The sequence below is a fragment of the Lynx canadensis genome, chromosome D1, assembly GCF_007474595.2.
Source record: "Lynx canadensis isolate LIC74 chromosome D1, mLynCan4.pri.v2, whole genome shotgun sequence".
In the NCBI taxonomy this organism is placed as follows: Eukaryota; Metazoa; Chordata; class Mammalia; order Carnivora; family Felidae; genus Lynx; species Lynx canadensis.
Window position 1 is genome coordinate 1,573,131 of NC_044312.2, and position 13,451 is coordinate 1,586,581.

General features: G+C 43.2%; 1 protein-coding gene across 3 annotated transcripts in view; it reads left to right on the forward strand.

Moving 5' to 3' along the window:
* DYNC2H1 (dynein cytoplasmic 2 heavy chain 1) overlaps positions 1-13,451 on the forward strand; it is a 341,058-nt gene that overhangs the window by 41,418 nt on the left and 286,189 nt on the right. For all 3 annotated transcript variants that reach the window (XM_030333927.1, XM_030333929.1, XM_030333928.1), the window contains exons 22-30: positions 700-905; positions 2,024-2,179; positions 2,269-2,383; positions 2,920-3,090; positions 4,320-4,702; positions 6,653-6,785; positions 6,876-6,993; positions 9,208-9,320; positions 11,270-11,389. In XM_030333927.1, the coding sequence (XP_030189787.1) occupies positions 700-905; positions 2,024-2,179; positions 2,269-2,383; positions 2,920-3,090; positions 4,320-4,702; positions 6,653-6,785; positions 6,876-6,993; positions 9,208-9,320; positions 11,270-11,389 (1,515 nt within the window). The remainder of the gene's footprint in view (positions 1-699; positions 906-2,023; positions 2,180-2,268; positions 2,384-2,919; positions 3,091-4,319; positions 4,703-6,652; positions 6,786-6,875; positions 6,994-9,207; positions 9,321-11,269; positions 11,390-13,451) is intronic.

The following is a 13,451-nucleotide window of genomic DNA, read 5'->3' on the forward strand; positions in this document are numbered from 1 at the left end:
TTTCCTTATGAGTGAATATGTTTGCCTGCTATGTATGGTGACTTTTGAGGGGACACCTGGTAGTTAAACACACCTGTTGTACTCTTCTGCGTGGACACTGGGACACGCCTCCTCGGTTATGCAGCTCCTTGCTGGTGTGGCACAGCTGGTGGTCATTGGCCAAGCGTGTCTTATCACATCAACTTTGCTGATAGTTGTGGTGGATGCTGCTGATGACATGAATGAGTTTTTTTTTTTTTTAATGTTTTATTTATTTTTTGAGTGAGAGAGTGAGAGAGAGTGAGAGAGAGAGAGCATGGGAAGGGGCAGAGAGAGAAGGAGACCAAATCTGAAGCAGGCTCCAGGCTCCAAGCTATCAGCACAGAGCCCGATGGGGGGCTCGAACTCACGGATTGTGGGATCATGACCTGAGTCGAAGTTGGACGCTCAACCAACTGAGCCACCCAGGTGCCCCTGACACGAATGAGTTTTTAATGACGATGCAGGCAGTATATCTCTCGTTACTGAATATTTATAGTCTGATTCTATGTTTTTGACATCAAAATTTTATTGTACTTGAAGTCAGTAATTGAAAACAATCTTTTGAAAAATTTGTCTTGGTGGTGTTTCACCTCTACCTAGAAAGTGTTAGAAATAAAATGTGAAAACAAAGTGAGATTTTACTATAAACTGAATTACATAAACTCTTTTGGCTCATAGATCGAAGTGATGAAAGGGAACGTTCAGTCGCGTCTTCAGATCTATTACCAAGAATTGGAAAAATTTAAAGCTCGTTGGGACCAACTAAAGCCTGGTGACGATATTATTGAAACTGGCCCGCAAAGTACTCTTGATAAAAGCGCCAAGTCAATAAAAGAGAAAAAGATTGAATTTGATGATCTTGAAGTCATAAGGAAAAAGCTGGTGTATGTTTTTTCTTTAAAATGGATAGTAGACATTTTGATTTATATTTCTCTGTATTAGGCCACAGGCTTTCTTGTATCTGTTTGTCTTAATGTTTTTCTATATAAACTTCTGAAGTTTTAAAAATGATAATTCTAAGTGCTCATGCTACTACTTTCTTAGGAGTTGTGGGTGGAGTCTATAAGGACGTTAAAGGAAGCAAATTTCTGGTTAGGCTTAGAAACAGAACAGAAAATTAAGTTTACTTAGAAGTTACATTGGGAGTTGGAATACTTGTTTTCTGTGATTTCATTGTATTTAAAAGTGAGGCCTATAAGATTAATGGAAAATTGCTTTCAGAGACCCGGAGAAGAAAAATGAACCTACAACAATAATATGAGGTTTCCAAGGAAAAAAAACCTGTTGCTTTATGTTACAAGTATTAAGGTTAAGTAAGCAGTGTTTCAGGTGTCATCTCTTAGGTAAATGCTTCCATAAGATAGTGGTCTTCATGGGTGAGTGAAGGGTTTAGTACCAATTAGATGAAGGGTATCTTATATTCTAGAATCTAACCCTTGGGTATTAATATTAATGCGATCTTTTATCAGTCCATGATATATGTCATTTTGAATCTTTACGTTATTATCGTTTATGATGTATGACGGACATAAAATACAGATGTTATCAATTCCACTTGGACTTCTTTGGAGAAATACATATTTATGAATTTAAAAGAGGCTATACTTAAGTAGTTAAAGTAAAATTCTTATGCAGTCCCCCACTGTCTACCTTCACTATCAAATATGCACACACACACACACACACACACACAGGGAAGGCAGTTAAATAAACTTAGTGATATTTGACAGTTTTTAAATTTTTTTTTTTTTCAACGTTTTATTTTATTTTTGGGACAGAGAGAGACAGAGCATGAACGGGGGAGGGGCAGAGAGAGAGGGAGACACAGAATCAGAAACAGGCTCCAGGCTCTGAGCCATCAGCCCAGAGCCCGACGCGGGGCTCGAACCCACGGACCGCGAGATCGTGACCTGGCTGAAGTCGGACGCTTAACCGACTGCGCCACCCAGGCGCCCCGACAGTTTTTAAAAATCTAATGATATTTCACTCTTTGTTTCCATAGTGATGATTGCCGTCATTTTGGCCTAGAAGAGCCCAGCTTGTCTTTGGCAGATAGCATCTCCAAGGACATTGAGAGCTGTGCACAAATTTGGGCCCTTTATGAAGAGTTTCAGCAGAGGCTTGAGGAAATGGCCAATGAAGATTGGATTACTTTTCGGTTTGATTCATAAACACTATTTAGATTCTTATAATTTGGTAGTGTTTTTTGGGAGGTACATTTTGAGGTGTATTCCTGGTCTCTTACAGGACTAAGACATATCTGTTTGAAGAATTTTTGATGAATTGGCATGACAGATTAAGAAAAGTTGAAGAACATTCGGTTATGACGGTGAAATTACAATCAGAAGTTGACAAATATAAAGTAAGATGGTTTTACTTTACTATTTTAGAATGAGGTTTGCACCTTTCACGTGTCTTTTATGCAGCTGAGTGAGCTGTACTTTTAGTTTCTGATTTTCAGTGACTCCGTTACATGAACAAAATAGGAGGTATGGAGTAAACCATAGAAATTATTGATCTTTCTGCTACTCTTTTGAAAAGTTAGAACTAAGAAATTTATGGTTAAAGTTAAAAATTGGAGTGTTTATACCTCTTAGAGCAGTTTAGGATCTGAGTCATTTAGCATATTTAGGATATAGGTTATTTCCTAAAATAATAAAGATAGAAACATTTTAGGTCTTGTCTTCAAATCTATCAAGCTACAACAGGAAGTTTGCATGTATCCACAGTAGTGTTTAATAAAAAATCATACACAATTCTGTTTGAGAATTTGATTTCGAGTTTGTTAAATAAGATAATAGAGTAATTAACATTTTATAACTAATCATTAAAGGAAATAACAGTTTGCATTTTGACATATATTCTTGTGTGTACGTGTGTCTTTTTCTCTTTTAACAGACCGTAATTCCTATCTTGAAATACGTGAGAGGGGAGTGTCTTTCTCCAGATCACTGGCTTGACCTTTTTCGTCTGCTTGGCCTTCCTCGGGGGACTAGCCTGGAGAAATTAATGTTTGGTGACCTGCTCAGAGTAGCTGATACAATTGTTGCCAAAGCTTCAGACCTTAAAGTAAGAATCACTTGTATAACTATCTCATGAATATGACCTTTGTTAACAGATGGTTTTGCTTTGTGTTTTATGTAAAAAAAACAGCAAAACTTTTTTTTTTGTCTTAATATAATGACAATGTTCCGCTAGTCCATTATTCTTTCTTTAGTAATACATCTGAATCTGTATAGGAGTATAGAAGCAGCGTCAACCCCTTGCTTGAGAGAAAGAAGACAATATGAAATAAAGAAAAGTAATCTTGGTTTAAGAAGGGAGTCAGCTTCGGGGCGCCTGGGTGGCTCAGTCGGGTGAGCGTCCGACTTCGGCTCAGGTCATGATCTCACAGCTCGTGGGTTTGAGCCCCACATCGGGCTCTGTGCTGATGGCTCAGAGCCTGAGGCTGTTTCAGATTCTGTGTCTCCCTCTCTCTGCCCCTCCCCCACTCATGCCATGTCTCTCTCAAAAATAAATAAACATGAAAAAAAATTTGTTTTTTGAAAAAAAGAAGGGAGTCAGCTTTAATCGAAAAGCAAACAAATACAAATCATTTTATATAAGATACATTTAAAATCATGGGGTATATTATAAATACAAGCTAAGAGATAGCAAAATCCAGAGAGCTAAACCAAGAACCATTTTGCAAATCAGGGTTAGGAAAGGTCTGTGGTACAAGGAGAAATGGTACCGCCTTCGGCCGTCTTAAGTGGCAGACTCTGTGTGTTGTGATCTGCCCGTTTGATGTAAAAATAAAAGGACTCTTGATGTCACATTGTTTTTTTTCCTATTCAATATGTTCACCTTTGTGTTTGTTCAGAACCCTGGAGACTGTTACGTAATTGTGAGATCATAAAGCACAGTTGCTGTAGAAGATGGTTACTAAGCACTTCAGCTGCCTCAGAAGTTAAATTTAAGTTACAGTATCATTGTTGAGGGCTTCAGAATTTTAAATAAGCCTGTTTTTGTGTTTTGCAATGGATTCTTGATTTTTCTTTTTTTAGAAGTAAAAAGCTTATGGCAGATCTTTAATATCATACTTTGACTATGTGAGATTGGATACTTTGTATCTGATATCTCCTGATACATTAGCTAGTGATTAATTCTCTTGGATAACATGTAAAATATATTCACTTATTTTTTCCTTTATTGTGAAAAGCCAAATAAAAATGTATTGTGTTATAAAATAAATATTGTACGGTTTATTTATAAAATTAATGTGGAAATAATAAATATGAATATTTTATGTTAAATAGGATTTAAACAGTCGGGCACAAGGTGAAGTTACGATCAGAGAAGCTTTACGTGAACTTGATCTTTGGGGAGTTGGAGCGGTATTTACATTGATTGATTATGAAGACAGCCAGAGTCGAACTATCAAGCTGATTAAAGACTGGAAAGACATTGTAAATCAAGTTGGAGATAATAGATGTCTTCTTCAGTCCTTAAAGGATTCTCCTTATTATAAGGGATTTGAAGATAAAGTGTCCATTTGGGAAAGAAAACTTGCAGAATTAGATGAATACCTGCAGAATTTAAACCATATTCAGAGGAAGTGGGTGTATTTGGAGCCCATATTTGGCCGTGGAGCATTGCCGAAAGAGCAGACACGCTTCAGCAGGGTTGACGAAGATTTTCGGTGAGCACGGCTACGTGGGGCAGAGACACACGCAGCAGCTTTTTATTCGTGTTGGGAGGTGCTTAACACCAGCCGATTACTTTTATGTTATGAGTGTCACCTGTGTCTTCAACCGCTTTCTCTTTTGGATCCTTGTGAGGGCTGTTTTCTCTCATTCAGCCATTTGCTTCTTGAACCATGTTGATCTGACCTCTGTCTTTACCTCGTGACCTGATACTAGCAGTAATGTTACTACAGTAGGAGAGGAATCATAATAGTACTAACATGTAGCTACTGTTGCCAAAAGTAACACATTATTCTCCTGTTGTAAATTTGATGGGCGTTTTTCGCACCTCATTTTACTTCATCTCTGACAAGTATTTAAAAGCATCGAGCATTTCTTGTTGGAGAGTTTTTTCCCTTGGCTTCTGGGGTACTGCAGGTGGTTTTCTGGCCATCCGTCCGGGTCCCCTTCTAGTTTCTAGTCCTCAGGCCTCTCTGAACATCCAGCTGTGGACACTCCGTGGGATTTCAGTGCCGGGTCTCCTGTCACTGTGTCACGCTCCATGGGCGGTCTCATCCCCTCTTCCGTCCTTGTCCACCTGTCGAGCCCTCCTTCTCTCCTGAGCCCCAGTGGTGTGGACACCCTCAGGGTGCCAAAAGCAGGTTCACGAGCCTATCCCTTTAGCTCAGGTCCTCTTCCCTGTGTCTTTCTCGATAACTGACTGCTCAGAGTGGAATCATAGGGGTATTTGACCTCCCCCTGTACCTCCAAATCCAGTAGGTCACTGCATTTGTTGATTCTGACCTACTTCATGTCTTTATGTCTCTCCTGGTTTGCCTTTATGCTGAGCTACTTTTGTCGTCACTCCCTGGGTCCGTGGCCTCACTTGGGTTCGTGCTCATCCTCAGCAGTGAGCCTCGTGTGTGACCGCCAGAGTGGTCTTGTGCTGGTGACTTGTTGTGGCCCGTTTCCTTGAATTCTTTAGTAAACGTGTAGAGAGGCTTCCTGTTGTTCTGAGGATAGAGCATAGCCTCTCCTTGTCCATTTCTGCAGCCTGCTCTTGTGCGTTCTCCGTTCGCTTTGGGGACGCCAGCCTTGACTTGCTCCAACATTTCGAGCCCTTCCCAGGATCTTTGCCAGAAGGTGCTCCCCTCCTGCTCACTGATGTCTTCTTTCTTTTTTTTTTTTTTTTTGAATTTTTTTTTCAACGTTTATTTATTTTTGGGACACAGAGAGACAGAGCATGAACGGGGGAGGGGCAGAGAGAGAGGGAGACACAGAATCGGAAACAGGCTCCAGGCTCCGAGCCATCAGCCCAGAGCCCGACGCGGGGCTCGGACTCACGGACCGCGAGATCGTGACCTGAGCTGAAGTCGGACGCTCAACCGACTGCGCCACCCAGGCGCCCCAACTGATGTCTTCTTTCTATTCACCATGCAGACTCAGCCTCAATCACTTTCTCACAGAAGCTGTGGATTAGGGATTGCCCCGTTAGCTGCTTTAAAATACCTTGTACTTTTCCTCATTAGTGTATATCAATATTTTATTTAAATAATTTGAGAAAATATTTAATATCTTTCTCACTGAACCATTGTCTTTATGAGATGGGGCTAAATATTTGTTTAGAGAATGAATGAAATAAGCGAATTTGCAACATGGGAGGTTAAGAATGGTAATGGAGGGCACCTGGTGGGCTCATTCGGTGGAGCATGCAACTCTTGATCTCCAGGTCATGAGTTCGAGCCCCATGTTGGACGTAGAGCTTCCTTACAGGAGAAAAAATAATTAAAAAATGGTAATGGGACATTACTAATTTTTGCCATTATTTCTTAGAAGAAACACAGTGGTGTTTTGCTTTTATAGTAGCGTTACCTCTTTAAGTAGATAAAAAATAAATGTCTCAGTATTTCTCTTTCAGTCAAAAACTGTTAAAATGGAGGTAAAAATAACTTTTTTTTCTTCTGTAGATCGATAATGAGTGACATCAAGAAAGACAATAGAGTCACAACATTAACGACTCACGCAGGAATCAGAAATTCGCTGCTAACCATACTCGATCAACTTCAAAGATGTCAGAAATCATTGAATGAATTTTTAGAGGCATGTTCTTTAAAAATATTTATGTAAGAAGTTGTAAAGTACTTTATTAGTTATTTGAAAAGATAAGGCTATTCTTTTTGTTGTTATCAGGAAAAACGCTCAACGTTTCCAAGGTTTTATTTCATCGGTGACGATGACCTGTTGGAGATCCTGGGCCAGTCTACTAGCCCGTCAGTGATTCAGTCTCACCTCAGAAAGCTGTTCGCCGGTAAGAGCCAACACTCCTTCAACAGGTCCTGTGTTTCACGTACCTTCCAGGCATAATGTTAGGCTCTGACGTAGACTACTGAATAAAATGCCTGTCCTGCCCTCGGGAGGGATTTATATCTTGGTGGGACAGGCAGCCTCACGAGTTGGCCGATCGATGGCCGTGGCTGCGGCCGACAGGTATGTGCTGTCGTGGCTCGTCTGTGGGACCCGTCGCTCACGTCTGCGGCATCTCAAGGCTGACATCTAAGGGTGGATCTGAAGAAGGCGTCGGTCTTAGCTGGAAGAAAGGTGTGAGGGCAGAAGGAATTGGCCGTGCGGAGGCCTGGGAGTGATGGGGAACGTGCCTCTTCATTGTCGAGCTGAAGGTTTCCTGTCTGACGTCCAGGTGGAGGCACCCAGAAGGCGGTTCCTGAGAGCAGAGAGGTCTGGGACGGGGGTGGACAGTCGGGGGTCCACTGTGCACGGGTAGTGGTTAAGCTTTGGGACTCGGTGAGGTTGCCTGGTGACAGGCGTACGGTGATGGGACCCTGGGCTCCAGCAGTGTTGTCACTGTAGGCAGGTTATTGAATACTGAAGGTCTGCCAAAGAAATAATGATTATTTTCTCAAAGCATTCCATTTGTGGGAAGAGAGCTGTGTTTTTCAAAATAACAAGAAAAAACTTTCATCGTGATCTTCACTTCTGATTAGGTATCAGTGAACTACACGCCCACAAGCCAAATCCGGCTCACAGCCTGATTTATTTTATTTAATTTTATTATTTTACTATTTTATTATTTGTAACGTTTACTTACTTTTCGAGTGGGGGGCAGAGGATCTGAAGCAGGCTTCAAGCTCTACGCTGACCGCAGAGAGCCTGACGCGAGGCTCGAACCCATGCACCATGAGATCATCACCTGAGCCGAAGTCGGACGCCCAACCGACTGAGCCCCCCAGACACCCTCACAGCCGGATAGTTGAAAGTAGAGTTTCGTTGGAACACGGCCATGCCCGTCGTGGTCCAGAGCCACTTTTGTGCTGCAAGCGGAGAGCAGAGAAGTTGCCCCAGGGAGGGCAGAGCTGTGAAAACCTAATGTATTGAGTTTCTGGTGCTTCACAGAAGCATTTACTCACCAGTGTGTGTGTGAAGCTTTCAGGTCCTTTATCTCAGCTGTGATTTGGGCTGTGGGAGGCTTGGAGAGACCTCTTGGCATCAGCAGGCTTGCATCCAAACTCTGCCTCCACTCTCTCAGTGTCATCTCTTACTGTCATTTTTCTAAAATGTTTATTAATTTTTGAGAGAGAGAGAGAGACAGAGCGTGAGCAGAGGAGGGGCAGAGAGAGAGGGAGACACAGAATCTGAAGCGGGCTCCAGGCTCTGAGCTGCCAGCACAGAGCCCAACGTGGGGCTCGAACCCACGAACCGTGAGATCGTGACCTGAGCTGAAGTCGGATGCTCAACCGACTGAGCCCCCAAGGTGCCCCTTGTTTCCTATTTTAAATTGGAAAGAATAACTTAGAGGGTTTTTCCTAAGATCAAAATTGGGTAATGTATTTAAGCTTTTGTTGTATACTGTTAAATAAAGTGTACAAATCTGGGGGAGGGAAGTCCCATTTGCCCTCCCTCTTTCTTTTGTCTCTTGTATCATGTTAGTAGAGTTAGCAGTATACGTTCTTTTCTTTTTTTAATGTTCATTTATTTATTTTGAGAGAGCACACATGCATGTGAGTCGGGGAGGGGCAGACAGAGAGGGAGAGAGAATCCCAAGCAGGTTCTGCACTGTCAGTGTGGGGCCCTATGTGGGGCTCGAACTCACAAACCGTGAGATCATGGCCTCGGCCGAAACCAAGAGTCAGATGCTTAACTGACTGAGCCCACATGCGCCCAGTCAGTGTGTGTTCTTATGCACCTGTTTGTGTCTGGCCTGTTGTGCTCATTAGAATGGTTGGGAGGTCCCTGCAGGTACGTTTTGTTCCTTTTCATCACGGAGTAATTTTCCAGTGTTGGAGTGTGTCAGCTGTTCGTTCACTGGCTGGTGGGCATTTGGGGGCATTTGGGTTGTTGTCAATTTTTGGTTAGGAGAAGCCGTTCTGTTGTATAGGGGAATTAATATAATTGTCATACGTAATGCATATTATCAGGTGTATATTACGCATTCTGTGGTAATGATGTGTCTTGTTTAATAATGGTATCTTTAATCTTTGTGCATTTCAACTGTTCTTTTATATTATAGGTATTAACAGCGTGTGCTTTGATGAAGAATCAAAACATATAACTGCAATGAAATCTTTAGAGGGAGAAGTTGTACCTTTTAAAAATAAAGTTTTAATTTCAAATAACGTAGAGGTAAGTAATTCTTTTTCAACTATGAAAATAAAAAGAATTAACTGTATGAACTTTGTATCAAAAATAAATTAGTCGATTTGTAGGGTAAACTTTGGCCATTTAGGAAGCTCCTCTTGTGTCTTAAAAAATAACAGGGCACCTGAGTGGCTCATTTGGTTAAGTGCCCGACTCTTGACTGGGCTCAGGCCATGATCTCACGGTTCATGAGATCGAACCTCATGCCGGGCTGTGTGCTGACAAGACTGGCTATTAATCTGAGCTCCTCAATTTACTAGCTGTGTGACTTAGAATCACAACTTTTCTGTCTGTCAGATACTCATCTTACTATATGTTGCAAAGCCTGTTTATTAAAAATATGGCTTTATACCATATAGTGTTTGGAACGTTAGTATTCAACAGGTACTTGTATAAGATGAGTTTTTTCAAGAGGTGGAATTAAAATTTCTTCTTGACTCTCACATTCCCAAAATGTGTTGTATGAGATGATTGTTTTGTAAGATGATTTAGGTAAGCCTGAAACTAATGCATTTATGGAATGACTGTTGATTACTTGGCCCTGGAGCACTGGACGCAAACTGTCTGGGACATCTGACTGGTGTGCAGCGAATGCCAGACAGTGGTGGATTGCATCATATTGAACTGTAATCTTCACATTCCACAATTATCTTCAAACTTGCAGTTGGGGCCCATGGCTTATCCCACGCTTAGCCGTATAGTTCAGCGACATGCCCGTTCCTGGTTAAGGCTCAGCATTTTATCGGATGTCGATTACACAAATGAGGTGATTGAAAGCACATGCTTGTTAGGTAGCTCCCATGTTTGTGCTTGGTAAAGAGGTGTGTTTCTGTTGTTTGCCCTTCCTTCCTTCCTTCCTTCCTTCCTTCCTTCCTTCCTTCCTTCCTTCCTTCCTTCATGTTTATTTCAAGAGAATGACAGAAAGAGCACAAGCAGGGAAGGGACAGAGAGAGGGAAAGAGAACCCCAAGTGGGCTCTGTGCCATCAGCACAAAGCCTGACATGGGGATCGAGCCCATGAGCTGTGAGATCAAGACCTGAGTTAAAATTAAGAGTTGGATGCTTGAGTGACTGAGCCACCCAGGCGCCCCTGTTGTTGTTGTGTTGGGACCAGATGCATGGAGAGAGGAAGAGCTTCAGCAGGAGCCGCTGGCCAGAGCAGGTTTGCCAGCAGAGGAATGGTGGGGTCTGGAAGCCCTGACTGTGATGAGCAGAGCTGTTGGTACCCTGGAGAGTGCTCTAAAGATAAAAAAGTCTAGAACTTTAAGTCTAGAACTTAGAGCTATTTAGCATTGTAGATTTTGTACTCCTTTTATTGCGCATATAGTTTCTTAAAGTGATCAATAAACATTCACTGCTATTTTTATCAGTCTTTTTATGTTACCTTCCATTACCTTTTATTATTTTACCTACAATCAAGTGAAAAAAAATGTGTTATTTTGACTCGGAAACAAAATTAGTTTTGTGTAAAGGAGCAGCGTAGCTCCCCGAGTAATAGACATCACCCTAATGATGCATTTCCTGTTTACATCACAGCCTTCTGAACGTGGGCTCACCGGGAGAGCCTGAGCCCCGACACTTAGCCAGTCACTGTGGCCCTGATTTCCTGGCCTATCTAGCTTGATTTCTTAGAATGATGAAACCATGGGGTTACGTTGCTCGTAGTACCGTCATTTGTAGAGTTGATGATAGTGGCTGACTACACTTGTATGGGTTTTCGCGCTTAACCATGATCCCCAGAAGTGAAAAAATTGATTTCTTCCAATTATTTAAATCTTTCATTAATAAAATAAGTATGTCCTGTAAGACGATTGTGGGAGTATGAGGGGCAGTAAGAAATTGTAATCCTGCTTCCTGAAATAAATGAATAGGGTCACTCAACAGGGTAGGTGTTTGTTTTACGACTGCGTTTGTCATTGGTAATTCTGTTTCCAGACCTGGTTAAACGGTTTAGCCATGGAAATGAAGCAGACCTTGAAACAGTTGTTGGCGGAATGTGTCACTGCTGCACGCAGTCCTCCAGGTGCCGTGGACCCGTCCTTGTTCCCCTCACAGGTAAGCGGCCTCTGTCTGGGGCGGAGGGAGGCCAGGGCGTCACACGGCAGGCGGCTCTTCGTCCGGCGGTTCGCACCGACCAGCTGCCCCGCTTCTGTGTGTTCGCTCCGTCAGCTGTGGGGTGTGCCGGACGAGCTGCTGGGCGGCCACGTTCTCTTACAGCCCCGTCAGCTTGCTGTCACTCAGATGCCTTCACGCCGAAGGCGTGCCGACAGCCCAGCGGCACGGGCCGGTGGGGCATGAAGCGGGAGGGGGGTCAGTCACGTGGGAGTGCTCTGGTTCCCGAAGATGAGCCCGTCGTCGATGGAGAGGCCCGGAACCCGCGGCACTGTCCCTGCTGCTCCCGCGGGATCCTCCCGGAGACGGGGCTGGCAGGAGGTTGGCGGGGTGTCGGTGCAGGTCAGAGATCCGGCCTGGGCCCTGAGCCAGAGTGCCGGCCGGCAGCTGGGAGCCAGGGTGCACACGCTCGCTGGGCACAAGAACGTGGATCTGCATGGTGTGAAACGTGTTCCGGGTCTCACCCGAGCGTAGTGCTAAGACCCGCGCTCGGTGCCCTGCGTCGTTCAGGGCTTGCTTCCTGGCTGGCTGGGGCTCAGCCTCCAAGCGAAGGGCACCCGGGACTTAGTTCCTGGGGCCCGTGAAGGGCGGGCCTTGAGGTGTTCTCTGATCTCTCACAGGAAAATCTACCCTGCTCAGCGTTGGTTTCTTTCCACGCTAAAGCATGTGGTAGCTTTGGCACAGGTTTCATGTTGGTTCTTTTAAAGCGTGAGACCTTAGATAGGAATCTTGGAACATTGTAGATTCTTAGCCATTTTATCTTTCATTCTTTGGTGCTTCCTAGCCTTTTGAGTCAAACTAAAATATGTTTTAAAAATTCTCGTTAAGCTCTTAGAGAAAAGTAAGAGTAATCAGCAACGAATAATAATGCCGTTGCACAGTCAAAGGTAAGCTGCTGTGTTACTGCTGAAAATGCTCCCTGTTCCTGTCGACTTCCAGGTAGGATTTAAGTGAACTTAGGCTAAAAGACAAAAGGTGAACGACTCCACAGAAGTAAGGATTGCATAGCGATGGACTGGGAGAATGACCCTCGTGTGAGGAGATGCACGGGAGAGACGGGCAGAGGAAACCGGGCTGCACCATCAGAGCCCGCAGCTGACCTCAGGGCTCTCGAGCGGCCAGGTGACAGTGTGGACGGTGGACACTGTGAATAGTTCATTATCTCCGTGCAAACATGGACAAGTGCCAGTAGGAATAGTTCATTTTCAACCCAAACCAAGTATTCTAGTGTCTTAGCAGTTAATGCTTAAAAAAATTTGTCTCGGGAGCATTTATGTAGGTGATTGAATGGTGCACCTGGGTTCATGTACCTGATGCAGGCTGTTAGGTACTCTTTTATTGTCTTTGAGCTCTTCTTCTTTTTTTTTTTTTTTTTAAATTTAATTTATTGTTTTAATTTACATCCAAGTTAGCATATAGTGCAACAATGATTTCAGGGGTAGATTCCTTAACGCCTCTTACTTATTTAGCCCATCCCCCCTCCCATAATCCCTCCAGTAACCTCTGTTTGTTCTCCATATTTAAGAGTCTCTCATGTTTTGTCCCCCTCCCTGTTTTTATATTATTTTTGCATCCCTTCCCTTATGTTCATCTGTTTTGTCTCTTAAAGTCCTCATATGAGTGAAGTCCTGTGATATTTGTCTTTCTCTGACTGACCGATTTTGCTTAGCGTGATACCCTCCAGTTCCATCCATGTAGTTGCAAACGGCAAGATTTCATTTTTTTTGGTTGCCGAGTAATACTCCATTGTGTATATACCACATTTTTATCCATTCATCCATCGATGGACATTTGGGCTCTTTCCGTACTTTGGCTCTTGTCGATAGTGCTGCTATAAACATGGGGGTGCACGTGTCCCTTCGAAAGAGCACACCTGTATCCTGTAGATCAATGCCTAGTAGCGCCATCGCTTGGTCATAGGGTAGTTCTATTTTTAGTTTTTTGAGGAACCTCCACACTGTTTTCCAGAGTGGCTGCACCATTTTGCATTCCCATGTTACATACT